The 20,333-nt window shown below is 40.8% G+C and overlaps 1 protein-coding gene across 1 annotated transcript in view; it reads left to right on the forward strand.

Annotated features, from left to right (window-relative positions):
- The window catches only part of CPZ (carboxypeptidase Z), a 170,238-nt gene that overhangs the window by 109,254 nt on the left and 40,651 nt on the right, over nt 1–20,333 (forward strand). Inside the window, exons 8-9 of the mRNA XM_077477857.1 lie at nt 6,970–7,105; nt 9,170–9,309. Coding sequence (XP_077333983.1) covers nt 6,970–7,105; nt 9,170–9,309 — 276 coding nt within the window. The remainder of the gene's footprint in view (nt 1–6,969; nt 7,106–9,169; nt 9,310–20,333) is intronic.

Genomic DNA, 20,333 nt, shown 5'->3' on the forward strand with positions numbered 1-20,333 from the left:
AATAGCTGCCCTTGCATAGTTTTTGGTCCATGGGAATAGCATACAGATGAATGGTTTTCCCGATAGGAGTTGATTCTGTCAGAAAGATTTAAAACATGTTCTATTTCTAGGTCCGTCAGAATTTTCTAAAGAAAACGTCAGCTGAAGCCCACACACGATCAGAATATTCGATGGAATGATTCCATTTGACCTTTTCTGCCAGAAAGTCCGACAATGTGTACGCGGCCTAAGGCTTGGCATACATCGGCCACCAATCCTTCCCCAAAGCCCTCTTCACAATGAAGGGGTGCCCTCGCTGCTAAGTAGGGGGTTGATGTCTGTTACAGTTTGCCTCTCTCTGGATCACAGACCTGTGGGTTCAATTGGTTGTTTTAAAGGAGTACAAAATGAAGTTCAAAATTCTACCTCCCTCACTGCTTTCTACTTTCAAATCATCCAAAAACAGATTTGAAAAATTCCCTGAACCACCTCTCATCAAAGGAAGTAGTTGTGTCAGTACTCCCACAAGAGGGGTTCAAGGTTTTTTACTCAAACCTGTTCACGGTACCAAAGCCCATCGGTGGTATTTGTCCTATTCTGGATTTAAAATCCCCCAACAAATGTCAACATTTCAATTAGAATCTGCAAGGTTAGTTGTTGCCTCTCTTAGACGAAGGGAATACATCTGTGGACATAAAAGACGCCTATCTACATGTTACTATTTACCAACTCATCAGCGCTTTCATTTTGCATTGTCAGGCAGCCTTTTCCAGTTTGCATTGACCTTTGATTATCCTCTGCTCCCAGAGTGCTCACAAGCTCTTAGCAGATCTGCTTGCCTTGCTCAAAACTCAGGACATCCAAGTCACAGGCTATTTAGATGGCCTTCTTCTGAAGGACTCATCTACCTTACAGCTATCAGAAAATGTACACAAGACAATTCAGATTTACCAGGCCATCAGCTTGGTGATCAATTTCAACAGATTTGCTCTCTAGCCATCTCTTCATTTGGAATACTTGGGTCTGGACCTTGACACATCCCAAGCAAAAGTCTTTCTACCAGAAAAGAAAGTTCTTTCTCTAAATGCACATGCCCAAGAACTGGGCGCAAAGAGACATTTCACATTAAGATTGTTAATGAGAGTTTTAGGCTTAATGATAGCCTCCTTTGAAGCGGTACCATTCACCCAATTCATGGACTTTCCAACAAAATATATTTTTTGCCTGGAACAAGCAGGGTCCTTCCCCTGATTTGCAGTTGTTCCTGTCCAGCCAGGCGTGTAACATCTTGTAGCTCAGAGCAGCCTTAAAGCACTGGACCCCCTTCTGAAAAGGCACTCAATCAGGGTGTAGTCAGACAATGCCATGACAGTGGCATACATCAGCCATCAAGTGTGCACCAGAAGTCTGATTGCCTTAAATAAAGCAAATCAGATAATCTCTTGGACAGAAATTCACTGTCCAGTGGTCTCTGCAGTCCACATTGCAAAACTGGCAACTGGAAAGTGGATTATCTCAGTGGGCATCACTTGCATCAAGTGGAATGGACCCTTCCTCCTGATATATTCATTCCTGATATGCCACAAATGAGGGATTGGGTATGTGGGGATGTGGACATCCAGATTTAACAATAAACTACTTCTGTCGATCCAGGGATCTCTATCTCAAGACGCCTCGATAATCCCTTGGTCTCAGTTCAGGCTAATTAACACCTTTAGTCCAGTGCAAATCCTACCTTCTCTGCTCATGAAAATTGAGCAAGAGATGAGAACGGTGATTCTAATTGCACCAAACTGGCCCAAAAGAACTTGGTATACAAGCATGCTCAATCTTTGTGTAAACTCCCATGGCCTTTTCCCAACAGACCGAGTCTTCTATCTGAAGGCCCTCCATTCCAGTCTCAGGCTGAAACCCAAGTGTTTCTGTATCTGTGATTCCCATCTTGCTCAAGGAAGATACACTGATCAGCCATAACATAATGACTATTGACAGTTAAAGTGAATAACATTGAGTATCTTATTACAATGGAATCTGAAATTGGATGGGATATATTAGGCAGCAATCAAAAATGCTGTCCATGAAGTTGATGTGTACAAAGCAGAAACAATGAGAAAGTGTAAGGATTTTGGCGACTTTTACGAAGGGTCAAATTGTAATGGCTAGATCACTGGGTCAGAGCAACTCCAAAACTGTACTTCTTGTGGGATTTTCCCAGGCTGCAGTGGTCAGGACCTACCAAAAATAGTCCAAGAAAAGAAAACCAGCAAACCAGTGACAGGGTCATGGGTGGTCAAGGCTTATTGATGCATAAGGAGAGCGAAGGCTGGCATGTGTAGTTTGATCCAGGAGTAACTGTAGCTGAAATTGTCAGAACACACAGCATATTGCAGTTTTTTTGTGTATAGGGCTGCATAGTTGCTGACCGGTCAGAGTGCCCATGCTGACCCGTGTCTGCAGCCAAAAGTGCCTAAAATGGGCATGTTAGCATCAGAACAAGACCATAACAGCAGTAGAAGGAAGTGGCCTGGTATGAGGAATTCAAGAATGGTTTCAGTAACACAACAAGTTTGAGGTGTTGACTCCAAATTCTCCAGATCTCAATCTAATCAAGCATCTGCAGAATGTGCTAAAAGAACATGTCCGATCCACGGAGACCACATTTTTCAACTTACAGGACTAAAGGATGTGCTACTGAAGGCTTGGTGCCATATACCACAGTACTTTCAGTTTTCTAGTGAAGTCCATCCCTTAACAAATTTTGGTGATTGGTCATAATGTTATGACTGATCAGTGTATATTTATGCACCTGGAAATCTTGGTGGGAACACAGACACTGCAGTCCCAGGAATGACTCTGTACCTCACATCCTGACCTTCCTTCGATCAGGTCTTGACCAGAAATTGGCCTCAGCTTTATCCATTCTTTTTCAAGTGCCTCTGGCTTCGCTTTCTTTAGGTTTGTTAGCCCGCCTCCCTTACAGCACCTTGTGCTTCCTTGGGATCTCAACTTGGTTCTTTCTGCCTTGCAGAAACCACCATTTGAACCTATCAGGGATGTACCCCTCGAAGATTTCTCATGCAAAGTAGCCCTTTTCATCGCTATCATGTCTGCCAGATATGTTTCTGAACTGGCGGCACTTTCCTGTAAAGAGCAGTTACTCATATTTCACAATGACAAGGCTCAAATCCCTCTTTTCATTCGAGAGTGATCTTAGCATACTACTTCATTGAGGAAAACTTCAACAATTGTCCAAAGAAATACAAAGTACAATGAAGTGTTGTCTAAAACAATTTCTGCACCAAGTATTTCTTCCCAGGTGCCAGAGTAGGGTACATCAAAAAGTGCTCCTGCCACCACATCTAGGAACATATTAGGCAAACAAGGCTCATGTCAGGTACAGTACTTAGACTGTTATCCACCACTTCACAAATGCCTCAGATGGATATATAAAAAAAAAAGCACCAGAGAACTCCAATGGTGTTATAACTTCTGGATAATTTTATTAAAGACACTAAAATACTCAGACTGCAATTAAATGGGCACATTGAACTAAGATTTGCTGTGGAGAGCATATGCAGCAGCAGGATGCAGCAATCAGCCGGCCAGCTGCTCAAATCCTCGGACTACTCACAACCCTTCCACTTCTTAGGAGAAATAGATCTAAAGCTCTTCCCAGCATTAGACTCCACTCTCAACATTTCCTCTGTAAAGACTTTTTTTGAAGAAGGATGACTGGTGCTGGAAAAGCTGCTTCTGAGTCCCAATCCCTGCCAGGATGGATCGTTCAATTGGCATCCATGAAAAGATTTTAAGTGGGATTTTGAGATGTCACTGCAGTACAATGTAACTTTAAATGTTACAAGCAACGCCATAAAATACAAATGCATCGGATGCATCTTGAGGTAAAATTAACTACTTAAGTGCCCATCAATCACAAAACTGAATTAAATAACACCAATTACATGTACACAATGCTGATATTAAATAAATCATGCTATGAAAAATATATCAACTAATAATTTGCCTGTTTATTGCAGATATTAGTAAAATTCCAACAAAAAATACACGTATTAATTAATAAAATGTACAATACATCAAATTCTAAAAAATCATAATCAGTTGAATCCAATTATAAAATCACCTAATATTTATCCTAAAATAAATTGACCCCATATATCCCCTAAAAATAATTAAATAAATACATATCAAAACAATTCTAGCACTATCAAATTCCAAACATTTGTACCGAGGATATTTAATAAAGATCATTAACAAAGAAAGGGATAAAGAGGGCAATCGTAAATCTACTAATAATCAAGGAAAAACATGCATTAGTAAAAATATATTAGTGAAAATAAAATCATGGGGAAGAATATTAAAGCGGAAGTAAACCCATCCTTAAAATAATTTCATTTCCGGGGCATGCCGGAAATGTAACACTCCCATTGGTTGTGCTCTCAATCAAACTGTTAAACCATCCAATGGCTGGTGACATGACTGATCACATGTGCAGCATCATGGTTGTTTTATATTAAACAGAGGCAAAGATGGCAGCTTCCTTGGCTGAAAACGATAGGGGGATTTACTTTAAGATAAAGAATATCTTTAGTGTCCTTAGTCTAGATACTGTATGATGAAATTGTATTGTGACCATGGTCTGAATTTATGTCACTTTTGATGTATGTATTGTCCTATACAGAAAGGGATAAAGAAAGGGATAAAGAGGGCAATTGTAAATCTACTAATAATCAAGGAAAAACATGCATTAGTAAAAATATATTAGTGAAAATAAAATCATGGGGAAGAATATTAAAGCAGAAGTAAACCTAAGCTATTTACTCCAGATTGGTTTACCTTCTTAGTTTTTTACTAAGTCTGTATTGGGTGTAATACAATTATATATCACCATGGTTTGTAGTTATGTCATGTTAAAAATGGGTAGTTTTGCTAAGTCAATATAGAGTGTAATAAAATTATATTGTAATCATGGCTTGTAGTCATGTCATGTTTGGTATTTGTAGTGTCATATGTCTATATAGAATTGTATATAACCATGGCTTGTAGTAATGTCATGTTGAATATCTTTAGTGTCCTTAGTCTAGATACTGTATGATGAAATTGTATTGTGACCATGGTCTGAATTTATGTCACGTTTGATGTATGTATTGTCGTAAGTCTATATAGAGTGTAATATAATTGTGTTGTGACAATAGCCTATAGTCATGTCATGGTGGGAAATAGGAGTGTAAAATACCAGTTTTGTCATAATGTATAGTGGCCAGAGAGCATTAGGTAGTTACAATGCTTTATAACTGTGGCTAGTGTTTTAGGTGCATCTGTTCAGTATTAGATAGAAACAAAATGAATGTCAGTATTCATTCAACAAAGTATTGGAAATATTCCTTAGGGATTTTGGTCTATGCTGACTTGATAGCATCAAATAGTTCTTGGTGTATGTATTTACTGTATACCACAAATACCTTGTGCCTCCTCTTCCCAAAGCATTAATTTAGTGTAGGCTAAATGTTCACAATATGAGATTTCCCCATTTCCCATTTGGTCAAACTACAACTCGAACATTTCTGCATATTTTCATGTATAAAGTTGCAGCCACATGCATCTATTGCATAATTATTTGCATTATCAATTAAGCTGTTAGACTTAAAGTGTTTGTTAACCAAACAAAAAAAAATCAGATCCTGGTCCCTTAAAGCATATTAAACAACACAGTGCTTGTGCTGTGTAATCTGCCCCCCTCTAAACTGTAAAAAAAAAAACTCCCTGAACCTGCCACTTCCTGGATCCCCGCCCTGTACTGACCACAAAAATCAGGGCTGCTGAGCCTTGACCACCGTGGTCAGAGTGCGTCCCTCCATCATCTGCATCTGTCCTCTCTGCTCCTCTCTGCCCCTCTATTAGAGCCTGGCATATCACACTATGAAAGTAATTTCTAAAAACAGGCTTTGTAAATACCTCTTTAGAGCTATCTTCGAGCCAGTCACGTAACCCGCGGCCGCTTTAGAGCTCCGAGGCAGGGCTTCTGCGGGAGGCCATGTGATCTCCCCGGCTGACTTCAGAGGGAGATCTCAGCCCCTCCTGCAGAAGCCATGTATGTGACTGGCCTGAAGATAGCACTAAAGAGGTATTTACAATGCGCATTTTTAGAAATGACTTTCATAGTGTGGTATGCCAGTATGAGGGTCTGGCAGTAACTTATCATTTATATTTTACAAACACTTTAAAGGATAAGTTCACTTTTTGTCACATGTTGCATGTTACACCCATATTCAGGGTGTAAAATGTAACATGTTACAGATGCACTGGCCCCCACTTCCCCAAAACCCCCGATCCTCTCTCTCCTGCTATTGTCATAATCTGTAAAAAAACACAGCCATGTGAGACTTCTGCCTGCCCAGCCATGTCATCCGTTCACAGTGTTCTGTGAATCGGAAAACTACAAGCCTTTGCAGCTGTCAGCTCATAATTCTCAATGAACTACCGGGGGGCTGTTGAGCACTGTGGTAGTTCATTAAGTCTTCTTGTCAGTGTAACTGCCCGGCCGTATTGGAGATACAGATAGACAGATACACAAATAAGCTGCACAGATAAGCTGCAGGACTGTGGCTGCTGATTGTGGGTGCAATGCTTTATAGGTCCATTACCAATAAAATAATAAATGGATATTTTTTTACCTGCAAAACCTGTGCTTATTATTGTTTTTGTAAAGATGGGCTTATCCTTTAATAGTGTGGCCACCGATTGCAGGCCTGTATACAGAGAAACAATTTGCATTAAACATAGTTCACTTTGAGTCACCGTTTTCTCATGTTGAAGTGCTCTGTTTACCGATTCCAAATCAAAATATCTTTAATATTGTTCAGGCATGGAGGGTTTAACTTTCTATAGAGAGTATTGGATAGTACCTGAATGAAACCATATGTTGTAATTTGATTCCTTTACACATACATCCCAATGTTTCTTCATATTCAGGTATTTACGATGCTTGCGAAGACGTATGTTGCTTCACATCCCAAAATGTCAGACCAAGAAACAGAAAGATGTGGTGGAAATTTTGTAAAAAAAGGGGGCATCATTAATGGTGCTGAGTGGTACAGCTTTAGTGGAGGTACGTCTGTTTTATTCACAAAAATCCATATGTGCTTAAATGTTAAAGCTGAAGTTTAGCTTAAAAAATCCCAATAGTTTTAGTCGTGTCACTTACCTGATAGGAGTATGCCCGACAATGTGTTCTGATGCAAGAACCAATTTTGTGAAAGTTGTCATGTGCTCTGAGGCTTAGGTCTGCCTCCTTACCCTTTATGTGACAATATTTGGGCCAGGTCACTTGGGCATTGAGGGCTGTTGTGGGGAAGTTGGGGGGGAGGCGGGGGTTCAGGAATTTCAGATTGCACTGCTACAGGTTTTTATTCTAACAAGGCATGGGATTGCAAACCCTATAAGCACCCCTTTAAACAAATAATTATAAACCTGAAATAAAAGGGTTAGTTAAATGAAACAAGAAACACAAAATATCTTTGGGAAATATATGTGTTAAAAGCACATAAATACATTTCTTAATAAACTTCCATTAAACTTTTTTTTTATTATTTAACTAAAATCAAGCCAATAATATTTGAAACAAATAACAAACACCAAAGCTCAGTTGCCAAGGCTTGAACTGAACATAACAGTCCATTAAAGTCACACTGTCCACCTGCAAAAGTGAGCGTAAATAGGTACCCCCAACAAAGGATAATCGCGGCTAAGGTAAGGGCGGGTGGGACAGTTGGTCTTGATTGAAGATCTCATATCAGGAGGCAGATAATTGAAGGTAGGTGAGAGTCCCAATCGGGTGCAGGTTTTCCCTCCAGAAGTCCCTACCCAATCCCAGAGTGATGAGCAACCAGTGATAGCTGATAGCTGGGAATCTGTCTGGATACAGTAGGGGGGACCTGAAACAGACAAAAAGGAGATCCAATAAAGTGCCAAGTACCAAAAAACACTAGCAACAACTAAATAGACTTTAATTTTGCTTTAACAAGGGGTGGCATGGCTCAAAATCCCATGGGGCCACCTCATGATGTTTGTGGCCCTGAAAAGAACATTGCTGTACCCTATAGTGCTTACTTTTGAACACCTTACTTGATACTGTTTATTCTAGTACAAGCTTCTCATCTGTCAGTGTTTGCTGACTGTACTCACCCTAAAGACAATCATCCCAAGTATCGTCTCAAAGTATGAAACTTTCTTTTTAGTTTTGGATAGAGTGGATAAGGAATAAAACACCTGTCAGGTTTTTATTGCTCTCCCTATTAGGGAGATTCAGCCTCTGTTTCTCCTGGTGACCGTTATCACTAAAAGTGAATTCTAGGATGGAAAAGGACCTGGGGGTCCTAGTAGATGATAGGCTCAGCAATGGTATGCAATGTCAAGCTGCTGCTAACAAAGCAAACAGAATATTGGCATGCATTAAAAAGGGGATCAACTCCAGAGATAAAAGGATAATTCTCCCGCTCTACAAGACTCTGGTCCAACCACGCCTGGAGTTCCCAGTTCTGGGCACCAGTCCTCAGGAAGGATGTACTGGAAATGGAGCGAGTACAAAGAAGGTCAACAAAGCTAATAAAGGGTCTGGAGGATATAAGTTATGAGGAAAGGTTGCGAGCACTGAACTTATTCTCTCTGGAGAAGAGACGCTTGAGAGGGGATATGATTTCAATATACAAATACCATACTGGTGACCCCACAATAGGGATAAAACTTTTTCACAAAAGGAAGTTTAACAAGACTCGTGGCCACTCTCTAAAATTAGAAGAAAAGAGGTTTAACCTTAAACTACGTAGAGGGTTCTTTACTGTAAGAGCGGCAAGGATGTGGAGTTCCCTTCCACAGGCGGTGGTCTCAGCAGGGGCATTGATAGTTTCAAGAAACTATTAGATAAGCACCTGAACGACCGCAACATACAGGGATATACAATGTAATACTGACATATAATCACACACACAGGTTGGACTTGATGGTCTTTTTCAACCTCACCTACTATGTAACTATGTAGTCAGTTCTATGCGTGACCACCTTTTTTTTAACTCTAATTTAAATAAACAAATGGTCAGCTATTTTTTCTCTTAGCATATTTCATATAGTATGTGATATGTCAGTACTGGCTTCATATAATCGTATTCTCTTCCAGGAATGTCAGACTTCAGCTATCTCCACACAAATTGTTTTGAACTTACCCTGGAGCTGGGATGTGATAAGTTCCCAACTGTGGATGAACTGTATACGGCCTGGAAAGACAATAAAGAATCTTTGCTGAGCTTCGTTGAAATGGTACAGTGCACAGGTTTTTAGCATGCAGAGTTATGACACAATATTTCAGCTCTATGTCAGTTTGAAGTCAGTCTCTGTGAATGAGGCTGGGGTAGGAAGAATGGTGTAGAAGGCAGAGGGGGGCTTTTCAAGGCCGAGGAGGAAGTGCTCAATTGTTCCAATTATTTACTGTCCTTCTTATTGATATTTGACGTATGGGCCAATGTACTGGGCAGTGGCACAGGAGGGGAGGAGAGGTGGGGATCGAGTAACTCAAACCGGTATAAAACAAAAAAAAAGAACCATTTAAGGGAAACAAATTCCAGATATAACCTATGTCATTATTCTTTTCCTCAGCTTGAAGACTGCCAATCTTGCATTCCTCCACACCATCAGGGATTCTTTTTCATCTTTCTCCAAATAGCATCACTTGTCAGAAAGGCCCTTCTTTGCAGTGAAAGCTAGAGAATATTTCCACTTCAAAATGCTGTAACATACTAACGTATTTAACTGGCCAAGTCCTAAAGTGATGATCTAATAGAATGCATTTTGTGAGGTTCTCAAACTCTAACTTAACCACTTAACACCCAGGCCAATTCTTTTCTCGTACATGTAAAAATCATATTTTTTTTGCTAAAAAAATACTTAGAACCTCCAAACATTTTATATATATATATATCTATATCTATAGATATAGATATATATATATCAATATCTATAGATATAGATAATCCCGAGTGTGGCTCTGGGTTAAATTTCAGTGGCATTAGCGGTAACCCCGACCCACACTCGGGACGGCATCTCAGGATCTTGGTCCAGGTTACTTACCGTGTCACCAGGATCCTGTGATGTCCCCCCCTACCACTGTGTCTGCAGGCTGTGTCCTCTGGCCGATGCTCTGTGAGCCGGGCTCTGTTTCCTGCGAGCGTCGTGATGCATGAGAGCAGAGCCTGGCGGCGTATTCAAAAAGTACAACAAACATAACACCTACAGTACACTGTAGTCTTACAGATTATATTACATTACTGTGTTTAAATCATTTCACCTCCCTATTGTCTCTAGTGCTTTGTCCAGTGCCCTGCATGCAGTTTTATATTATATATACTGTTCTTTCTGCCTGGAAATTTGAGATTGTCCATGGCAACCAAAAAGTGTCCCTTTACGTCAAATGTGGTTTTAGACCAGCTAGAAAACAGCGATAGTAAATTAGAACACTTGCAGAATTGAGCGATAGTGAATCATGGGGAAATTCATTTTATTATTATTATATTATTATTTTTTATGATTATTTATAGTTATCTATTATATTATAATTTATGATTTAGTGTTTTAAACTTTATCATAGCTAGGATGTCTACTAGACTCTTGCTTAGACAGATTTAAGTGTGTTATTACTAAAAATGAAAGGCCTACAATACAGGTGATACTCAAAAAATTTGAATATCATACAAAAGTTAATTTATTTCACTAATGCAGCTTAAAAAGGTGAAACTAATATATAAGATAGACTCATTACATGCAAAGCAGGATAGTTCAAGCCGTGATCTGTCATAATTGTGATGATTATGGCTTATAGCTAATGAAAACCCCAAATCTACAATCTCAGAAAATTTGAATATTGCGAAAAAGTGCAATATTCCAGGCTCAAAGTGTCCCACTCTAATCAGCTAATGAAGCCATAACACATGCAAAGGGTTCCTGAGCCTATAAATAGTCTCTCAGTCTGGTTCAGTAGGAATCACAATCATGGGAAAGACTGCTGGCCTGACAGTTGTGCAGAAACCCATCATTGACCCCTTCCATAAGGAGGGAAAGCCTCAAAAGGTAATTGCAAAATAAGTTGGATGTTCCCAAAGTGCTGTATCAAAGCACATTCATAGAAAGTTATGTGAAAGTGAAAAGTGTGGAAGAAAAAGGTGCACAAGCAGCAGGGATAACTGCAGTCTGGAGAGGATTGTCAGGAAAAGGCCATTCAAAAGTGTTGGGGACTTTCACAAGGAGTGGACTGAGGCTGGAGTCAGTGCATCAAGAGCCACCACGCACAGACAGATCCTGGACATGGGCTTCAAATGTCGTGTTCCTCTTGTCAAGCCACTCTTGAACAACAATGTCAGAAGTGTCTTACCTGGGCTAAAGAAAAACAGACCTGGTCTGTTGCTCAGTGGTCCAAAGTCCTCTTTTCTGATGAGAGCAAATTTTGCATCTCATTTGGAAACCAAGGACTCAGAGTACGGAGGAAGAATGGAGAGGCACACACTGCAAGATGCTTGAAGTCCAGTGTGAAGTTTCCACAGTCTGTGTTGATTTGGGGTGCCATGTCATCTGCTGGTGTTGTTCCACTGTGCTTCATTAAGTCCAGGGTCAACACAGCCGTCTACCAGGACATTTTGGAGCACTTCATGCTTCTTTCCACAGACAAGCTCTATGGGGATGCTGACTTCATTTTCCAGAAGAACTTGGCACCTGTCCACACTGCCAAAAGCACCAAAACCTGGTTCAATGGGGGATTACTGTGCTTGATTGACCTGAACCCCATAGAGAATCATGGGGTATTGCCAAGAGAAAGATGAGAGACATGAGACCGAACAATGCAGAAGAGCTGAAGGCCGCTTTTGAAGCACACCTCAGCAGTGCCACAGGCTTATAGCTTCCAGGCCACGCTGCATTGAGGCAGTAATTGCTGCAAAAGGGGCTCAAACCAAGTACTGAGTACATATGCATGCTTATACTTTTCAGAGGTCCAGTATTGTTCTATGCACAATCCTTGATTTATTGATTGCATGTAATATTCTAAGTTTCTGAGACTGTGGATTTGGGGTTTTCATGAGCTGTAACAATAAAATCATCACAATTATGACAAATCACGGCTTTAAATATCTTGCTTTGCATGTAATGAGTCTATTTCATATATTAGTTTCACCTTTTAAGTTGCATTAGTGAAATAAATGAACTTTTGCACAATATTCTAATTTTTCAAGTATCACCTGTATAAAACGCCAAATTTCTATACAAAACAACGCACCACTTTGAGATTAAAAAAATCTGACAAAATCATAATGCCAGGGAGGTTAATGAATACTAGTGAACACAAACATGATATAATACCAAACTTTTGGGGTAAAATATAAAAGATGATGTCACGCTGTGCAAAGATACCTAATATATCATGCTTTAAAATTGCGTATGCCCATGAAAAAGATAGGTGCCAGACGATGCTTTAAAAGCCTTTACATATTACCAGTTTAGAGTTACACAGGATATATTGTGCTAGAATTATTGTTCTCATTCTAATGTTCATGGCGATGCCCCACGTGTGTTCACGGTTTACATATGTGAGCAGGACCTACATGCGCAATCTTATTTGCATATGAGCACAGGGGGTTGGGTGCTTTAAAATGTTTTGAATATCATTGTTTATTTTATTTAAATGTTTTTTGTTTTTAATACTGTACCTTATTTTAGCAACTTTATTGCTATATCAGAGGGGTTGAGCAACATCTCTTGTGATAGCATGGGCTGTGAGAGGTCCTCTTTATGGAGAGATCTGGAGTCTATTATACCCCAGATCTCTCCTCTGGCCTCCACAGCATCTGATCAAACCGAGATCTGCTGTCAATAAACAAACCGAAACCGGACAAAATCCTTGTTGCTTCTGGTTTTTGACATCACAGAAGAGGGGCAGGAGCTTCCATTTCTTCCACTCTTCCTAGGGATTGCGACTGAAGTGGTTGCATCATTACAAGGTTTCTCAAACTGGTGGGAGAGCCTGGTAAAGGTGGCAATGGGAATGGGGGGCCCCTTTTCCACCACCTGTAGAAGTCAATGCGTGGCTGCATGATTGGGTAGGAGGAGGGGGTATGCGTGTAGAGCAGCTGCATACGACCTTGCAGCTGCAGGAGCTGGACGGCCACCATAGGAGAAGTATAGTGGATACCTATGCTCCCAGCGCACAGTAAAAATATAAATTGTAAATTAAAGAGATAAATCAATGAGGTGGCATGCACATCTTTGGAACTAACCCATGGTAATTCAAAACATTTTAGAAAGTTGTGCTGAATTCCTGCAGTTCTACTTTAAGGACTGGTAAGCTGCAAATATATTTAATTTTTGGAAATAAATTAACAAAACAAGGTTTCAATAACATGCATGTATGTAAATATAGTAGTTTTGTGAGAATTTCACTGCAGGTATTTAGATAACAAATGGTGGAAAAGTGAGGAGTGATATTTTAAAACAATAGGTGGACATCGACCTGAGGAAGGGGTTAATATTTTCTCAATATGTTTATTGGTATTTAAACTTTTTATTGTTTACTGTTCTGGAATCATAACATACTCCGTGGCAGTCCATTATCCTTGATACTTTGCCCATACAGACTACAAAACCCAAACAAAACAAAAAAAAGAGTGCGTAAGAGTTGGAAGAAAAGTACTCAGTTAGGGAGGGAAAAGAACCGGGGATGAGATGGGGAGAGGAGGAGGGGGGTCAGGGAGGGAATGGAGAGATACGAAATGTGAGGTTGCAGACCACTTAGATGGCAGATGGGGAGCAGGTTTGGTATATCAATAACACCAAGTGGGGTCGAGGTCCAAGTATAAATAGGTTTAGTCAGCAGGGTCACAGTCAAGGAAGGCTCTACCTTTATCAGAGAAGACAAACATATTCCAAAGTGACCACGTTTTGGAGTAGCGTTCCTGTTGGTAGAGTGCCAAGAGAATGAGGTCTTCCAGCTTATTTATTTCCCCTACTTTTGTGAGCCACATCCCTATGGTCAGAGGTTGTGGGGACTTACATTTAAGAGGAATGCATGCCTTGGCGGCGCCAAGGAGATGGCAGATGATTGATTTTTTTGTAGATTCTCCCAGGGGCATTAGATGCATGGAGGAGGAAAAAGGCTGGGTCGTCCAGTATTAGGCGTTCTGTGAATTTTTTGGCAATGCATTTGACTTTCTTCCAATAATGTTCTAGTTTGGGACAGGTCCAAAAAATAGGGAGAACGGTGCCCCATGCTTTCTGGCATCTCCAGCAATAATCAGAAGTTGCAGGAAAAATTTTGTGTAATCTCACTGGCGTTCTATTCCATTTAGTTAAAATTTTAGTTAAAAGTTAGTCTCTTGTACCTTTGTGCAGATGGAGGATTTGTATGTAAATCGGAGGATATGTTGTCTTTCTTGAGTACTGAACAATGTACCAAGTTCTCGCTCCCATTTGCAAATGCAGCCTAGGGAATGGGGTTCCAAAGGTGTGATCAGTAGGTTGTAGTTGGCTGAGTGCGTGTGGGGCATCACTCCCGAATAGGAGCAGTGCTCCTCAAAAGTTGTGAGGGGTCTACTAAAGCTGTTTGGGGATGGGAGGGATCTAAGAAAATTAGTGAGTTGAAGAGCCCTCCAAAATCCCACACAAAAGGCACCAGAAGGACTGACAAGAGCTGAGACTGACCACCAGCTCCCCCAATCAAGAAGTGAGAGGCTTGTGAGTGTCCTGTCCCCATCAAGTTCCGAAAAGTTGGATCTCAAAATTCCGGGGTGAAAAGTGTGTTCCCCAATATTGGGAATAAAGGAGATGTCGAGCATGAGAGAGGGGTGTGTGTAAGCAAGGTTGAAGAGAGTTTCGCTGTTTGGCCAATCAGACAGTGGTTTTGAAGTGGAATTCTCTTGGTGGAGAGACATAGCACCAGGGTGCTTTACTAAGGGGTATGACACTTTGAGCTTGTTCAGTCTGAATGCATAATTTCAAGTCATCATGTCTACTACAGTCAAGGAGTCTGCTTAGGTGAATAACCTGGTAGTATTTGCGTAAGTCTGGTACCGCCAGACCCTATATTGTTTAGGTAGTGTGAGCTGGCTGTGCTTAAATCATGGGCATTTGTGGGCCCATAGGAATGCAAAAAATGCTTCTTGAATCTGTTTGAAGTAGTTGGATGGGATATGGATTGGTAGAGCTTGTAGAAGATGAAGGAACTTAGGAAGTATACTCATTTTAAGAATGTTGCAGCGGCCCAACCAGGAGTGGAGTCCGGTGTTCCATTTGTGCAGAAGAGCTCTGACTTTTTTCAGTAGTGGGGAAAAATATAGTTTGAATATTTTGGATATGTTGGGAGGTATAAGCGTGCCCAGGTATGTCAGTGGCGTGCTGTTCCATTTTAATTTTAATTTGCTCTGGAGTTGTAAGAGAGTCTGCTGCAGGAGATTGATTCTCATCACCTCGGACTTGGAGAAATTAATTTGGAGATTGGAGAGGGCTCCATAAGTCTCAAATTCTTTCATCAGGTTTGGGAGTGAGATCAGAAGTTTTGCGAGGTAGATGAACATGTCATCAGCATAGGCTAAGATTTTGTGTTGGGTATCTCCGACCATTATGCCAGTTACATCCAGGTTTAGACATATGGAACATAAAAAGGGTTCCAATGACAGGGCGAAGAGGAGGGGCGACAATGGGCATCTTTGTCACATTCCGTTTGTGATTTAAAGGGTTCCGACGCAACCCCATTGGCTCGAACTCTAGCTGAGGGGCGAGAGAAAATTGTGGAAATCCACTGAAGCATATTGGTGCCGAAGCCAGCATACTTGAAACCTGAAAGCATGAAGCTCCAATTCACTCTGTCAAAAGCCTTTTCCACATCGGTATTAAGGAGCATACATTGGGTGCGGGATTTGTTGGCTACATGTAATAAATGTAGGACCTTGGTGGTATTGTCTCTAGCTTCTCGGTGGGGATGAAGCCTACTTGATCTAAATGGACAAGATTTGGAAAAATATGTAGAATCATATTCACCCAAATTTTCATAGAGTCTAGCTTTAGCAGCGAAATCGGCCGAGAGCTTCCACAAGAGATTGGGTCTTTTCCCTCCTTAGGGATCACTGATATACTGTATGGGTCTGTAAGGTGTCCACCGCAAATGTTGCGGTAGAGCCTATTGCGTTAAACAATTTCATTATGAATGGGGCAAGAGAAGGTAGTAAAACCTTATAATATTGGATAGTAAGGCCATCCGGACCTGGCGCCTTCCCTAGTTTAGCGGCCCCTATGGCTCCCTGGAGTTCCTCTGTAGTGATGGTGTCTTCCAAGGCTTCCCTGTCCTCATTGAATAGTTGGGGCACATGGGAGGAGGTCAGGTAGGAATCTATGTGTTCCTGTGGTGAAGGCCTATTTGTCAGGTTGTATAGTGAGTTATAAAATTTCTGAAACTCCCTTGCTACGTCATGAGGCATTGTAACCTGATATGGCACACAGGTCACCAGTTTCTGTTCTCTCAGGGATCTAGCTAGCCTCTTGCCACATTTATTTCTGGATTGGTACAATACTTTCAGATCTGTAGCGCCCCTTTGGCTTTGAATTGTAGGAGGTCTGTAATTTGTGTGCAGCAGGTTTAGGAGGTCTTTCTCTAGGGAGGGAGATGATGCATGTTTATAGCAGACTTCCAGGCCCCTCAGATGTTAACTGTTTGATGCATTGTTGCTTGAGCCTCGCCCCATGCTTGATAAGCACACCGCGAATGACCACTTTGTGTGCCTCCCAAACAATACCGGGGTCTGATGTGTCATTGGTCTTGAAGTAGAATTCAAGTTCCTTAGTGACATCCGCAAGCACCTCATGGTCCTGCCAATGGCTTTCATTTAGCCTCCAGCTTTTGGACCTGGATGTCATGGAGTCAGTGAGAGCATACGACAAGAAAACCAGGGAATGGTCAGACCATGTAATGGAGCCTATGGTGGAAGCGTGTACTGCGCGTAATTGAGCGCGAGGTATCAAAAAGTAGTCATTGCGCGAGTATACCTTGTGGGACAGGGAATAGAAATCTCTTTCTGAGGGATGTAAAAGGCACCACACCTCAATTTGTTGGCTCTTATGTAAAGAATGGGATTAAAGGGATGTTCAGGTCAGGGGGGAAGGAGGATTGATGGATGGGAAAGTGAGGAGGGGCAGAGCACAAGGATGGTGGGGTGTAAACCCCAGTGGGCAACAGACTAAACATGCCACGTAGGACTACTAGGCAATTCTGATGGCTGACACATAACTCACATAACTAGACGGGTTGCACACACCTTCACAGAAATGACACAGTAAATGCAAGTCTATTAGTGTAAAAGAGCTCTATCCCATGCAACAGGAAATATTAGTCAGAGGTAGGGGGAGGACTGAAGGGCATCCCAACTATGTAAAGAAACAGCATCGTCCTGTAGCAGGGAAATATTAAGGCTCTAAGACCTTGTTAAGTATCTCCTGCGTGTGGAATAATCTGGAGCCAATTCGGAATCTGGATAGGTTCCACATCAAGAAGTGTTCACATGTATATCAGTTGCCCATGCAGGAGTTTCCTTCACCCAGTGTGCACAAACAAAAAAATACCAAGCCATTTGGCTCACTTGTTAGCAGAACCGCTGCTCCTCTTACCGGTCCCTTTGACTGTGTTGTCCAGCTATCCTAGAATAATAGGCTCTCTAGCCTTTAGTTGCAGCACCAGAGACCTGCTGTCTCTGGCTTCTGGCTGGGCCCTCTGACCCCCTCGATGAGATCTCTGACCCCAGGTAAGACCTTCTGTGTTCACACTGGGATCGGTCTCCAAACTGGAAGCTATATCCAAACTTGGAGCTCTGAGCTATCCCCAGCCCTGAGTATATAATTCCTAGATTGTAAGCTCTAACGAGCAGGGTTTTTGCGCAAACCAATCAATATACGCTTATTGTGATTTTTTTTACAAAAAATATGTAGAAGAATACATATCGGCCTAAACTGAGGAAAAATTTTTGTTTTTTTTATATTTTTTGGGGGGGATATTTATTATAGCAAAAAGTACAAAATATTGTGGGGTTTTTTTCAAAATTGTGGCTCTTTTTTTGTTTATAGCGCACAAAATAAAAACCCCAGAAGTTATCAAATACCACCAAAAGAAATCTCTATTTGTGGGCAAAAAAGGACGTCAATTTTGTTTTGTTGTAACATCGCACGGCGGCGCAATTGTCAGTTAAAGCGATTCAGTGCCGCATCGCAAAAAGTGCTCTGGTCAGGAAGGGGGCAAAATCTTCCGAGGCTGAAGCGGTTAAACACCACTAAAAGAAGGCTATATCTGTTTTTTTTTTTAAATAATAAAAATTACATAAAATCACATGAATGAGTACAAACTCTATAGGACAAAAAATTATATTATCAAGGATTAAAATAAGCTTAATTGGGCATCCTTAATTTTAAACTACATGGCTTTATAAACATTTCTAAACATCTCTCTGCTAATCCAATTTGCCAAATGTCCAAATGGAAATAATTAACCAAACCCTGATCAGTGTCTAAATTCTTTTGAATCTGTCCATCATGATAACTGGGTTTCCCTCTTGCCTTGTAAAATTGGCTCATAACAAGAATGCCAATTCCAGTTCCAGGAGTCACCATTCTTTGTATTTTTTAGTAAATATTCTTGACCTCCCCTTTCATCGTACAAGGATGTTACTGCTCTGGCCCCCAACCATCAAGGCAATCTGTTTCCAGATACAACAATGTCTTCTTAACTCTGAGTGGTCACAAGGAATCTTCATCTTAAGATGCCCTTAACCACCCTGGCGGTATGATTATTTCAGATTTCTGGTGCTGAAAGTGGTACAATTATTTTGCATGGAAATTTGGTGTTTTATATTGTAGGCCTGTAATTCTTAGGAATAACTCACTTAAATCTGTCCAAACCAAAGTCTAGTAGACATCCCGGGTATGATAAAGTTTGAAAAATGTATCATAAATGTATCATAAATTATAATATAATAAATAACTATAAATAATTATAACAAATAATAATATAATAATAATAATAATAATAATTCAATAATGTAATCAAATCAAAACCACTGAAATATGCTTAGTTGCAGAATTGTGTTTGATGACGAATTTCCCCACAAATCATTATCGCTCAATTCTGCAAGTGATTCTAATTTATTATCACTGTTTTCTATCTGGTCTAAAACACTTTTGACATAAAGGGACAGTTTTTTTTGCTTGCTAAGGACAATCTCCAAATTCCAGGCAGAAAAAATAGTATTTATAATATAAAAGTGCATGCAGGGCAATGGACAGACGACTAGGGACAAAGGGGATGTGTAATTTTTTTTATACAGTACTGTAATCTGTAAGATTACAGTGTACTGTATATGTACTGTGTTTTAACTTTTTTGAATTTGGCACCGTTCTCGCAGGGAATGGAGCCCGGCATTGTGTGAATTAAGCGAGGAGACAGCTCGCACACACAGCAGGGAGACATGGCAGGATTCAGGGGACAAGCTAAGTAACTTTCCCTGTATCCTGCGATGTTATCCCAAGTCTGGCTCGGGGTTACCGCTAATGGTACTGAAATTCCACCCCGAACCAGACTCGGGAATACCACCAGAGAGGTTAAGTACGTTTGCTCCATGTTACATTGGGCCATTTGAAATTTCTGCCAGTCAATTCAGTGCCTTTCAAGCATTGTGTGCCTCCTTAGGTATACTCCTTATATTTAACCTATCTCTCTGTTGAAGCTCCCTGTTCTCAACAGGTTCTCTTATCCAACTCTAGTTGCTCTTCTGCCAACAGTTGTCACTAGGAAATAGAGGTCCAGCAAATTTTGAATCCTAAAATCTACAGGGCAAGTGCTATCTGTGCTATCTGCCTTTTCATCCTGGGGTGCCTTCAGATTTCTTTATGGGAGCCTTGGCAAAATGCCTTAAAATTGCCCAACAATTCTATACAGGCCAACTGGTGGATCGTGCCTTCCCTTTAGTTACACAAAGCCACAGGTTATCATTGTGCAACTTGACAACCTTCTAGCCACCGGTGTCATAACAACCAATTATGTTATTTGTTGATAAGGACGTTGGGTGCCTGCACAGCATTCTTGTTTGCCCCTTTCCTGCCCCTCTCCATCAGTACTGGGGTCACATTAGCTGGGAGAGGGAGAGAAACTGAGGGAGAAGAGACACATTGAAGTACTGGTCAGTACCAGTGTGCAAAGGTGTGTTTGTTTTAGAAGAATAAATTGCCTCTAAAGTTGGGTGTCCTATGTGTGTGGATGTTGCCACATTCTT

Source organism: Lithobates pipiens, unplaced genomic scaffold (genome assembly GCF_037356315.1).
Source record: "Lithobates pipiens isolate NorthernLeopardFrog02 unplaced genomic scaffold, aLitPip1_a1.2 Scaffold_13, whole genome shotgun sequence".
Lineage (NCBI taxonomy): Eukaryota > Metazoa > Chordata > Amphibia > Anura > Ranidae > Lithobates > Lithobates pipiens.